Source organism: Tachypleus tridentatus, chromosome 5, assembly GCF_004210375.1.
Source record: "Tachypleus tridentatus isolate NWPU-2018 chromosome 5, ASM421037v1, whole genome shotgun sequence".
NCBI lineage: Eukaryota > Metazoa > Arthropoda > Merostomata > Xiphosura > Limulidae > Tachypleus > Tachypleus tridentatus.
Window position 1 is genome coordinate 3,107,117 of NC_134829.1, and position 14,174 is coordinate 3,121,290.

The following is a 14,174-nucleotide window of genomic DNA, read 5'->3' on the forward strand; positions in this document are numbered from 1 at the left end:
AATTTAAATTTTAAAATCTCTAAAATGAATTATTCTCTGGTTAATACACGCAAGTTACATGTTTTAGCTATAATATTTTGAAATGGCCAACGAGGCCTAACATGGTTACGTTCTCCAACTCTATTCCAAATTTTAAATTTTGAATTATAACAACTAGCTTCTGTTCACAAGAATTTCGGTTCTAAGTTTCAGGATTAATCAGGATTTAACGAAATTGACTAAACTTACTTTGCCTTTGTTGTTTAAAATCGAAGGCCCAAGTTATTTGAATTTAGACTGTGCTCAAATGGTCTTTAAAGTAAGGTCTAAAGGATATTAAATGTTTCGAGACCAAAACGCTGCTAAACCAAATAATGTTTCTCTTTCAGCGTCACGCTTTCACCATAATTTGATTTGATTACATTAAAGGTTGTTAAGCCTCGCAGACCATTAAACCCATAGTAACAGAACAATCACTCACTAAACCTAGTCCAATAATAATATTACTAAATAATTATAAAATTATACGATCAAAGTCTTATTTCCAAAACAACTCGAAAGCAATATTAATATTTATAAGAATGTAACATAGTAATAGAAATATAACAGCAGTGACGTAACTATAATATCAGTACAAGCAATCACTAAGCCTAGCCTGATAATAATCGTTCAGTAAAGAATTGTATAATCATATTGTGCTCTAAAATTGAACCGAAATTAACTAGAATTTTAAAAAGTAAAGAAATCTTAACTTTATTCCGAGTCTTAAAAAATACAAGAAATTCGAAGTGTGTGTGTGATTTCTTACAGCAAAACTACATCGAGCTATGTGCAGTGCCTAACAAGGGAAATCGAAACCCTAATTGTAGAGTTGTAAATCTGTAGATTTGCCCATATCCTAGCAAGGAGATGAAATTCTAAGAGCTTATTTTTCCCATGCGCCCAACTACTCCTCTAATAAAACCAATTATTAAGTAACGAAAACATGAGTGTGATAGAAGTCAGTGTCTTCTAATTCTTATCATGATATGCGAAGTTTATTTTGTTACTGCAAATTGCTATAATTTATTGATTTCAGTGTTTGCAACACATTTTGCGATACAAAAACAAGTTATACTAACACCCGTGTCGTCATATGTACTTTGCATGATGTGAATACTATCTCAGATAAATACAGATATGGATTAATATATACTATGTTTTATATCAAAAACGATTTTCAAGTTCCAGCTGAAATATTGTTTGTAATATAAACATAAAGTATCCTTAGTTGATAACACATAGAGGATATTATAATCAAAATATTGTATTTCAAACAAGGTTTTATCGGTTATACAGAGTAAATCTTTATGTATTTTGTTACAATGTTTCACCAAGCTTACAATCAAAAAACACTTGTCTGAAGTTTAAAATATAGGTTTATTTATATTAATATAAGGTAGTATTTTTATAATTTTTTGTGTTTTTTTATAATAGGATTTAGAAACGTTTAATCTTGAAGACTTCCGATACAATTTTGTAAACATGACGGCATTCAGATTAGTCGATTCTAATCATCCAACCGTAAAACAGCTTCTGAAAGACATGGAAACCTTCCAACCAATAGGACACAACATCCTCAACAAAAGCAACGTTATAATGGTAGCAATAATATTTTGTCCTTGCGTTTATTTATTTGTTGAATTTCACCAGAAGAACTGTCTGTCACTCTGTAATAACCGTTCCTGATTTAGCAGAAACAGACAATAGGGAATAGTACCCACCACTAACGCTTGGGTAATATTTTATTAACAAAAGGTGAGAATAGCCGTACGTTATAATGCTCTCATGGCTAAAGGACGACATGTTTTTAATGTTAACAATTATTAACTGTAACATTTTGCCCGAAATGTTACAAGTAACAACAACAAGTTACAAACGTGTGTTTTTAACACCTTTTTCATTACCTTTCCATGTTCTGTAGTCTTTTCTAATGTGTGCATTTATTTCATAGTATGTTGAACAATGAGATTCAGGGGCGTATTTAGGTAGGGACTAGAGGGGGTTCAGCTCCAGGACCCATTGATAATTTTATTCTATGTAAAATTACATGGGATGTAGGGCCCACAAGAATTATTAACCCCTGGGCCCACACAACCTTAAATCAGTCACTGACGAGATACGAACATTTTTACCACCAGGTTTTGTTTTTCTATGTGATTTTCGTGCTATTTTTTGTTTTCAGGTTCTAGCAAGAGGTTATTTAAATTTTAATCGAATTTAGTTTCGGCTAGAACACAGGGTTTTGTTGATGTTAAATGTATTAATAAATTGGTTTATGAGATGGTTGCTAATTGTCTTTCGAACTTGTCCTGCTTGTTTAGAAAAAAACTAGTAGTAAAAGAAAAAAGGCCTATGAAAAGTACCGCTTACGTGTTCCAAATAGTGAATGAGAACCTAAATGTCTTCCTTCAATCATAACTTCCATCAAACGTTTGTTAAGTTTTTCGCTTGTACTGAGGGGCGGCTATTATACGAACAATGTTCCGTGTTACCCTTTACCATACTTACACATTAACAGTCGTACGCGGGCTCATAACCATGACAACGTGCGGTTGTCACGAGCTCGTGTGAGGGTAGGAAAGTCAGTGTCAAACCACGCTTCTCGACAAACGTTCCGCTGTACGTAGACGTCAGCTGTCAAGACCATGTTTGAGCAGACGAAATGCACAAACATCAAATGAAGCAGCGTCAGACGGGCTTGACAGATATGTGGCTGTAAGAGCGTGCAGTGTTTTCCTTTGCCGAACATTTCATGAAAACAGCCACTGGTTTTGAAGTGTCGCTGACGGTAGTTCCACCTGTTGTCCTTGTTTATTTTGTTAACGGTAATAGAAGAGATAAGCTTAGTCCAAACACAGTTTTTTGTTAGGTTTGTTCGTTTGTTGTTAAGTGCAAAGCTACATAACGGGCTATTCGTACTGTGCCAAATATGGGTCTCGAAATATGATTTTTAGCGTTATAAGCCCATAGATTTAGTAGTGAGTTCCTGGGAGACATTGAAGGATTCTTTTGTATCTGTTATCTTTCACTTGCTGATGAGGGAGTTTCGGAGCCCGGTGTCATTCCAGACGTTCTGCTGTTTAAATTTACCTGTTTCACATAGAACACTGAAAGCTTTCGTCTTTAAAATAGTGTATTGTTTGATTCTACGTTATTTATTAATCGTACTCTTTGCTAGAAAGGTTGGTAGCCATTAGCTCTAATTGTGACAGTGTTACACTGTCTTATGATACAACCTTCTCTGTGAACCAGCCATACAGATATTATCTATTATCATAGGATAAACGTTTTTATAAAGAGCAATTAGCCATCTATAAAAGATTAGACCTACAGAAAACTCTGTTTAATGACATTTTGCTATAAGACTTATTGTGTCTGAAATATGGTAATCAATCATCAGATTAAAGAACTAATTAGTGATATGTTTGTTTGTACCAGTAGTTCTAAAACGTTTCAGGTTTGTGTACCACTTTTTTGTTTAATTTTTAAAATTAGAAACCCAGGCCTAATTTTAGAAAGCAAATACAAAACCTAGTAACATAAATTGACATTTTTAACACTTACCCATTAATGCGAAAGATGCGATTGTTTTTTTAGGGGAATATTAAAAATATGTCGTGACAATTTTGTTAATCATAAGGGAAGAAAGTGCTGGCGAGTCTATAAAGGAATATAATAAATAGTATGTATATGGACGTGGAAAGTTAAGATAGGGCATATTACAAATTGTGTGATTTTTTTTCATATTAACTGTGTCACGTACCACCGACATCAGTTCCATGTACCACCACAGTTTGAGAATCTCTGGTTTAGAAGACATAGAAATTTAAAGAATTTGTAAAAGAAAAATTAAGTTACGTTTTATTTTAACATGATGTTGAGGTAGTTTTAGGAAGATAAAACAATGCTATGTGTGTTTTTAATACCACTGAATCTTTAGTAACCATTTCGCCTAATAGTTTTAACAACTTTTGAATTTTTAATATCTGTTTATTATTTTAGACTGAACCAGCTTTGATGTACGACTCAGTTTACACTCTCGCTAGAGGCCTACAAGCTTTTCAAGGTGGCGCTCCCATCGAGTCTTTCTCTAACGTCTCGTGCGAAAACGAACAACCTTGGGGTGACGGCAGTAGTTTGATCAACTATATTAACGCGGTGAGAAATTCGACAAAATGTTTAAATTGATGGACCCAAAAGTCACAAGGGATTTTAAGAAAGAAACTTCAATTCACATACAAATTTACTGTGCATATTTTTATGTGAACATGGAAATATGGATTATCAATATGTGTATATATGAAATATATTTTTTTACCCGTTGAGAATACCCGTTATTTCGCCTTACGGTTTTTTCCAAGAACCTATTAATCACCTTACTAGTGTCAGCAAAACCAACCAACAAAGCAAACTTAACAATGAATTCTAAAACTGTATTTACTTTTTATGTTATTTCTTTGAATTTTTTTGCAACTTAGCAACATTGTTCTCGAGCAACGTGCTGTTTGTTCTGTAAACCTGATCCTTGTATTAATATTAACCTTTCATTCTCACTACGTGGGTAGGTAGGTTTGGAAACGTGACGAACGGCTTTTGACAGAAACGTTATTTTCGTGTTTTATTAATATAATTATTTTAATTTCACGAATTTGTTACTTTATATTTTACTTATATAACTGCAAACATACAACGTGTGGTTTGTTATAATAAGAATAACGATTTAAATATAAGCCCTCTGAACACACCAATATTCACAGACTTACAATGATTCTCAAAAGTATCATTACAAAAAAAAAAGTTTACATTTATACATGCATAGCAATGTGTATACATTACATGCCTAAACGCACAAACACGGCCTGGCATGGTCAGGTGGTTAAGGCACTCGACTCGTAATCTGAGAATCGCGGGTTCGAATCGCTGTCGCACGAAACATGCTCGTCCTTTCATCCGTGGGGACATTGTAAGTGACGGTCAATCCCACTATTCGTTGGTAAAAGAGTAGCCCAAGAGTTGGCGGTTGGTGGTGATGACTAGCTGTCTTTCCTCTAGTCTTACACTGCTAAATTAGGGACGGCTAGCGCAGATAGCCCTCGAATGGCTTTGCGCGAAATTCCAAAAAAAAAACAAAAACCAACAATCGACATTTTAAAGGGGCCATTCTTCATTACTTTCACTGGCCTAGATCTAATTAGGAGAGACCCCTTGTATCAAAATTACCAAGATGTTTAGTCCATATCTCTTTATTAACAGTGAAAAGGTTGTCAGATTTTGTTAAACTGTCTTCGTTTAAAAATATGCTAATAAAGCAATCATGTCACCGTCTTGGTTACTAAATCAAATATGTTTTATATAACGTTATTTAACAGATTTTCCCAGTATATCTTGATTGTAAAAAACTACTGCATATTAGTTTATTCTTCGTGTATTTCTTTGGAAGATCAGTTTTATACAGAATACAAGTACTTTTCTGGAAGAGAGAGGTTTGAATGACCAAGTTGAGGAACCATCTTCTTTTTTCTATTTCCACGTAAACAAATCAAGTTTCATCACAGCGTTCGTAAACAATTTTAATAACTCTAAGACATATGAACGCGTTTTTCTTGAGGTTCATCATATAATTAGTTAAAAGTATCTTCAGCTATTTTCAGAGTAACAATTCGATTATAAAATTCCAGGAAGACTTATTTTTCTTATATTCTTTAGAGTTGCTATGTCTTGGTGCAGCGTGTCCAGGTGGTCAGAGCGCTCAACTCGTAATCTGAGGGTCACAGATTTGAGTCCCCGTCACATCAAGCATGCTCACTCCTTCAGCCGTGGGTACGTTATAATGTTACAAGCAATTCCACTATTTGTTGGTAAAAAAGAAGCACAATAGTTGGCGGTGTGTGGTGATGACTAGCGTCCTTCCCTCTAGTCTTACACTGCTAAATTAGGGATGGCTAGCGCGTATAGCCCTCTTGTAGCTTCGCGCGAAATCCACAACAAACAAACAAAAGTTATATCTTATTTTAATAGACTAAAACCTATTCCCCTCTTTATGACCCAGGAATAATGGAAGTATAGAATATGTTTAACCGTATGTTATTTTCATAGATGTATCTTATCGGTGTACGTAATGTACAGGTAAAACTTATACAAACATAAATCTGGTTTGGAAATTGATAGAAGAACGTTAGACGGTTTAAGCCATTATATCGCAGTTAGAGAGTACAATGATACTCATCATGGTGCCATTTGGTATATGAAATATATTTTTTCTTTTTCACCAGTTATCCGCTGAGACAGCGGAAAGTCTTCGGATTTACAACGCTCAAATTAGGAGTTCGATTCTCCTCGATGGGCACGCAAGATAACCTCCTGTGTCTTCTTGCTGAGACAAAACACTCACACTTTCTTTCACCAAAACTAAAATTTAAAATATAATCTGTTATGTAATATGTTTATTAATTCTCACACGTGTTGTGAAGTGTAGTTTCGCCTTTTGAAAGTTTGAGCCAGTAAATCAAAGGAATACGTTTATAACTCTTATAACTGTGATTTGTGTATAATATCGATGTGGTTTGTGATACTTTTATTAAATTAATAGCCTGATTTTCTTCTATCACGTTCTAAAATCTATCCATAGGAACGTTAAAGCTTATAATCAATGATGTCGAGAAAACTTACTTGTAGAAAAATATATTTGTAAAAACGGCTCGTTTGGGTTGAGAACATTTTGTTCGTAGAGGAGTGAACAACGTTTCGACCTTCTTCGGTCTTCGTCAGGTTCACAAAGAAAGAAAGAGGTAACTGACCGGAAGCTGACCACATGTTTGAAAGGGGTTGTGTAACTGAGTGTCGGAATGTAGAGGGCGCGCTTAGATGTTTGAATATATAATTTTATATTATTTATTTTATTTTTATTATTTATTATGTTATACGAGGGCTGTTCAAAAAATACGCGGACTGTTTGAATTCCGCGGCTCCAGTTGGTTCCAGGGGAATCCGCTTGGTGTCGCTAGGTTCGCACAGATCAGCTGATTACGACGCCATTTCCTGATTGCAGATATCGTCATTTGTGTATTAGCTACGCGGTTTTAAGTGAAGTGCGATTTTTTCGTTTGGCGGATTTCAGAATGAATGAACTGAAGGAGCAACGACTTGCTGTGAAATTTTGTGTTAAACTTGGAAAATCTGCGACTAAAACTTTTGCTATGCTTAACACGACTTACGGTGATGTTGCTATGAAGCATACGGCATGTTTCAAGTAACATGAACATTTTAAGGATGGTCGACAGTTCATTGAAGATGATGAGCGTCCTGGACGTCCTTCCACTTCAACTGACGACCCACACGTCGGCAAAATCAACACCCTGGTGCGGGCAAATCGACGTCTGACTGTCAGGGAGCTTGCTGAAAAGTGTGGGATATCAGTTGGATCTTGTTACGAGATTTTGACCGAAAAATTGAAGATGCACCGCGTTGCTGCGAAATTCAGCCCTCAGAACTCGTGAGTTTTTGGCCAAACACTCGATCACTGTTCTTCCCCACCCCCCTACTCACCTGACCTTGCTCCTTACGATTTTTTCTTGTTCCCCAAACTCAAAAGACTCTTGAAAGGAAGAAGATTTGAGACGATTCCCGAGATTAAGGCAAATGCGACGAAGGAGCTGGAGGACATTACAAAAGAAGCGTACCAGGACTGTTTCAACAAGTGGAAACACCGTTGGGATAAGTGTATGCGTTAGGGAGGAGAGAACTTTGAAGGGGTCCCAGACCTGTAACTACTAAATAAAGTACATTTTGTTTTATGACGTCAGTCCGCGTATTTTTTGAACAGCCCTCGTATTTAATACAGGTATAAAGGTGCTCCTTTGTATTGGTTTATTTTGGGCTTAAGTTGTTGTATAAGTAAGGCTTCTTTAATTCTGCGTTTGTTTATGTTTGTTTCTTTATTTAGTATTTGAGTGTTTTCTATGGTTATGTTGTGTTTATTTGACTTGCAGTGTTCGAAAACGTGTGAAGGTGACTTTTTATGTTCTTTGAATCTGGTTTCCATTTTTCTACTTGTTTTCCAATATAGAAGTCGTGGCAGTTATCACATTGTATTTTATAAATACTGTTGGTGTGGTGTTTGTCAGTGTAGTTTTACATAGTATAGACCTCAGTTTTGTGCCTGGTTTTTGAATAAATTTGGTATTAACTGGAATGTCATATTTTGTTACTAATTTTTGCCAAATGTTGGTTATTTGTTTGCTGATGTCAGGAATATATGGTATACAGCAGTATATGGTTTCGTGGTTTTTTGATTCGTGAGCTGTATTTACTTTAGTTGGTTGATTTTGCTTTCTGTCTGGGTGTGTGCGTATAATGTTTTCTACGGTTTGTGGAGGAAACTTATTGATGTTGATGAAGTATTGTTTTATTTTGTCTAATTCATCGTAAATTTTATCTATATATGAGCGCGTATACATTTATACTTGTAATACATTATAATTACAAACTGCTTACACTGCTTAATTAGGGACGGCTAGCACAGATAGCTCTCGTGTAACTTTGCGCAAAAATCAAAAAACAAAATATTTTTATTTATCTTGTATTACTTGTTTGAAGACATCTGAAAGTTTGTTTGTTTGTAAATTCAGCTTTGTTTCTGTGTGACAACATATCAGGTAGTTAGGTAATTATAGCTCATATTTCCAAGATGAGAAATTACACATTGTTGCATAAAATCGGCGTCTCAATACAAAGAAATGGCTTCATCTGATACTTTGTCAAAGTAACGCCAAATTTTTACAAAAATCTGTGTTTGTGAATAGAAATGCAACATCAAGAGTTAGTTTCAAGGTTGCCGAATTTGTTAATTTTTCACCAAATTTAGTAAATTTGGCTTTTTTTGGTAAATTTAGTAAAACCTTCATGAAATTTGGTAAATCTTGCTAATTTACCTGTTGCATATAATAAAAGATTTTCAAATTTATTGTCTCCTTACGTGAAATTTGACCTTGTGATATTGCTTTATAAGGGCGAGTTTTATGCCTAAATATTTGAATATGCTCGGCCTGGCATGGCCTAGCGCGTTAAGGCGTGCGCTTCGTAATCTGAGGGTCGCGCCAAACATGCTCGCCCTCCCAGCCGTGGGGGCGTTATCATGTGACGCTCAATCCCACTATTCGTTGGTAAAAGAGTAGCCCAAGAGTTGGCGGTGGGTGGTGATAACTGGCTGCCTTCCCTCTAGTCTTACACTGCCCTCGAGTAGCTTTATGCGAAATTCCAAAACAAACAAACAAATTTGAATATGCTTTATAAGGGCTCATTGCGCAGGCGCAAGATAATTTCAGAGAATGATGATCACCATTGGCGCTTTTAGTGTTGTTTTCATATACTCTAGGTGTTGTTATGATTTCGTGAGTTGTGACTCGTGTCAGAATTTGTTTAAAGTGTAATGTATTGTTTAATGTTAAATTTCTGTTTTGCTTCATTTTTATAATTTTATTTAATTTACATTTAACCTAATCCACAGATCATAATGGCTGAGAAATGGAGCGATAAGGATAGTGATTTAGTAGAAAGTCCACGCAAGAAAGTAAGCCTACATAGGCCTAGCTATTAACAGAAACGTCAGTTGCCACATAAATGGCTTAATGATCCTAAGTTTAGTTGTTTTAGTCCAAGTTTGAAAACCTTAAGTCGTTTTGTAAAACATGTAGTTGTGACCTGTCTGGGAGTGTTACCATACTTGAGATGCATTTTGAGAGTGAAAAATATTTAAAAAATATTAAAGCAAGTGCCCAGACTTCTAAAGTAACCGATTTCTTATGGCCGCCTACTTCATATAGCATGTCTGAAGTGCCTTCCACTGAACTGAAAATGTGTGCAATTGTGCCAGAACACAATCTCCCCATTTCAACACTAGATCACCTTCCAGGCTTTCTATCTAATGTATGAACTGATTCTAAAATTGCTAAGGAAGTTAAATTTGCAAGAACAAAAGTTACAGCTAATTTTCATAATGTCATTGGTGAGAAATACTTGGAAATTCTTATAGCACAAAGTATTAAATTTTCATTAATTATTGATGAAAGTACTGATGTATCTATAAAAAAGTAACTTGTTCTAATAACTAGATTTTATGATAACAACACTCAAAAAACAGTTGACAAGTTTTAACTTTTTGGAAATCAGCTGCAGTACTGCCCGAAGCATTTATAATTTTACAGTAGTTTTTTGGGAAACATGGAATCCTATTTAAACTTCTGATAGGCTATGCAAGTGAAATGATGGGGGTCAAAAAGTGGTCTTCAAAGTGTTCTAGACCAGAAAGTGCTATATATCTTTGTACAAGGTTGTGTATGTTATTCAATACATTTATGAGTATCCTGTGAATGTTCTAAACTTCCAACTTCATTAGGGGAGCTGAGTAGAAATATTTATTCATATTTGTCAAACAGCTCAAAGTGATTGTCTCAATATGCAGAATTTCAGGAATTTACCCCTACTGATCCTAACATGATTTTACATCCTAGCTGTTCTCGATGGTTATCAAGACTATTTAATCAACGGCCAGCACTTGTCTTATTTTTTACTTCAGCAGCATTAGAAGATGGTGTGACGTTAGCATATACAATATCAGAAGGTTTGTAGAATCCAACTGTAAAAAGTTCTTTGCATTTCTAACTTTTATTCTGCCATATATAAATGAAATAAATTTAGAGTTTCTAGCTAAGAGCTTTAGAATTCAAAGGCAACATGCCTCCATCAGTTGTAGTATGAAAGGTATCCTTGATGATATTATTAAAACAGAAGTACTAAAAGACGCAAATACGAGGTCTGTTCAAAAAATACGCGGACTGACGTCATAAAACAAAATGTATTTTATTTAGAAGTTACAGGTCTGGGACCCCTTCAAAGTACTCTCCTCCCCAACGCACACACTTATCCCAACGGTGTTTTCACTTGTTGAAACAGTCCTGGTACGCTTCTTTTGTAATGTCCTCCAGCTCCTTCGTCGCATTTGCCTTAATCTCGGGAATCGTCTCAAATCTTCTTCCTTTCAAGGGTCTTTTGAGTTTGGGAACAAGAAAAAATCGCAAGGAGCAAGGTCAGGTGAGTAGGGGGTGGGGTGGGAAAGAACAGTGATCGACTGTTTGGCCAAAACTCACGAGTTCTGAGGGCTGAATTTGGCAGTAACGCGGTGCATCTTCAATTTTTCGGTCAAAATCTCGTAACAAGATCCAACTGATATCCCACACTTTTCAGCAAGCTCCCTGACAGTCAGACGTCGATTTTCCCGCAGCAGGGTGTTGATTTTGTCGACGTGTGGGTCGTCAGTTGACGTGGAAGGACGTCCAAGACGCTCATCATCTTCAATGGACTGTCGACCATCCTTAAAACGTTCATGCCACTTGAAACATGCCGTACGCTTCATAGCAACATCACCGTAAGCTGTGTTAAGCATAGCAAAAGTTCAGTCGCAGATTTTCCAAGTTTAACACAAAATTTCACAGCAAGTCGTTGCTCCTTCAGGTCATTCATTCGGAAATCCGCCAAACGAAAAAATCGCACTTCACTTAAAACCGCGTAGCTAATACACAAATGAAGATGTCTGCAATCGGGAAATGGCGTCGTAATCAGCTGATCTGTGCGAACCTAGCGACACCAAGCGGATTCCTTTGTAACCAACTGGAGCCGCGGAATTCAAACAGTCCGCGTATTTTTTGAACAGTCCTCGTATATCGAAAGTTAACATAAAAAATCCTTCAGTTTACCTTCCCTTAAGTGAAATGTATCGTGGAGCAAGAATTGAAAGTATCTTTCTAGAACATTCTTCCAAATCCAAACCAAAGAATTCGAAGAATTTCAGCTTTAGACACTGAATTTTTACGTCACAAGATAATAAAATTTCACAACCAGAGAAATACTGGTATTAAATATGTCAAGTGTGAGGATAAATTTCGTTTCCAAATTATCTCTAAATTAATGATAAACTTGGTATCATTGTATCATTTTTCAGCTGCAGCAGAAAGGCTATTCTTGTTAGTAAACAACATGAAAGTTCCCGGCTGAGTACGGAAACACTAAATGTCTTATTATATGACAAAATTATTTTAGAAAACACGACATATAAAGAATGGCAACCGTCTGATAAGTTGTGCAAAAAATGAAGAAAACTAAATTGTATACCGATGAAGGAGGAAAAACACGTTTTTAGTAAAATAACGTTATTTTTGTGTGCTTTTATGTAATTATTTGGTAAAATCCAATAAAATCATCTGGCAACCTTGGTTGGTTTGTTTTAAAGCAAGAGTCATTGATCATGGAGTTGAAATATTGTCTGGTAAGACTTTCTGAATTCGCTCTGTCTCTTATTCTAACTACCTAGGCCTAATTCTGTCGCGGATTCGCTCTGTCTCTTATTCTAACTACCTAGGCCTAATTCTGTCGCGGATTCGCTCTGTCTCTTATTCTAACTACCTAGGCCTAATTCTGTCGCGGATTCACTCTGTCTCTTATTCTAACTACCTAGGCCTAATTCTGTCGTGGATTCGCTCTGTCTCTTATTCTAACTACCTAGGCCTAATGCTGTCGTGGATTTGCTCTGTATTTTATTCTAACTACCTAGGCCTAATTCGGTCGTGGATTCGCTCTGTCTCTTATTCTAACTATCTAGGCCTAATTCGGTCGTGGATTCGCTCTGTCTCTTATTCTAACTACCTAGGCCTAATTCTGTCGTGGATTCGCTCTGTCTCTTATCCTAACTACCTAGGCCTAATTCGCTCTGCTTTCTCTCTCTCTTTTTCTAGCCTAACCTCTCACGTAACATGCCGTATAAGTTATATTTTTCAAAGAACATGTGAATCGGTAGGTAGTTATGAATTTGTTGTAGCCACAAAAGCCAACTGTAAGCTCAAACCTCCATAAATTTATTGGTTAGTTACCTTGAAATCATCGATATAAAGATATACATAGATAGGACTTATATTCTTGTAAAGTCGGTGACTTTCGGGTATTAGAATATTAGTATATAATAGCTTTCACTTCGCTGTGTGCAGGTAGGGGATTTTTACTTTATCATTCAACATTCACGGAAGCATTGAGAAAAATGTTTAGAGCAAAAAAGCTTTGTTTTCGAATTGACTGTTTGCAGCACCATCGCAATCCTATACGGTCATTGCTTCAAGAAGCCGTACGTAGAACGTTCTAAGATATAATAATAATTATTATATATAAAAAAACCTTCACTTATTACTAACTGTTTCGTTATTATTAAATATGTTGACACTCCGATGGCAACTACTTTTTATTAATTTCATGTACTTCTTGTCTGCCACAGTTGGAAACAGAGTACCTGCTAACCTAAATTATTTTCGTTTTCTTTAAAAGTTGATTATTGCTGTATGTTTGTAGTTTCTTTTTTTTCATAAACATAATAATAAAAAATGATATATTCCAAGGATGAAAGTTTTGAATTTCAAGCAAAGCTATACGAGGGTTGTCTGTGGTAATCTACCCTAATTTATCAGTGAAAGTCGTCTACACTAGACTATTGAGCTACTCTTTTACCAACAAATAGTGGGATTGACCATCATATTATAACGCCTCCATAGCTGAAAAGGCGAGCTTATATGGTGTGACAGGGATTCGAACCTACGACCTGAATATTTGGAGTCGAACGCTCTAATCATCTGGCCATGCTGGGCTGCTTTCGATGTGTTTTAATATAAGAATAATTTCATCAAATAAATAAACATATAAATCAACTTAACTTATTTAAATTATTAATAAAAATATAAGGCAAGTAAAATGCTTTCTACACTATTACTAAACGTATTTATGTTCAAACGTTTCGGTTTTAGGCACACTTCAAGCAAAGGTCGAAAGGTTATAACATAAATACACTTAGTAGTTGTGTATGAATCATAAATACATTCACTAGTTGTGTATGAATCATAAATACATTCACTAGTTGTGTAGAAATCATAAATACATTCACTAGTTGTGTAGAAATCATAAATACATTCGGCAGTTGTGTAGAAATCATAAATACATTCGGCAGTTGTGTAGAAATCATAAATACATTCGGCAGTTGTGTAGAAATCATAAATACATTCACTAGTTGTGTAGGAATCATAAACACATTCACTAGTTGTGTAGGAATCATAAACACATTC

General features: G+C 35.6%; 1 protein-coding gene across 2 annotated transcripts in view; it reads left to right on the forward strand.

Moving 5' to 3' along the window:
* LOC143250404 (glutamate receptor ionotropic, kainate 2-like) overlaps nt 1–14,174 on the forward strand; it is a 260,380-nt gene that overhangs the window by 231,555 nt on the left and 14,651 nt on the right. For both annotated transcript variants that reach the window (XM_076500859.1, XM_076500860.1), the window contains exons 6-7: nt 1,456–1,620; nt 4,024–4,179. In XM_076500859.1, coding sequence (XP_076356974.1) covers nt 1,456–1,620; nt 4,024–4,179 — 321 coding nt within the window. The remainder of the gene's footprint in view (nt 1–1,455; nt 1,621–4,023; nt 4,180–14,174) is intronic.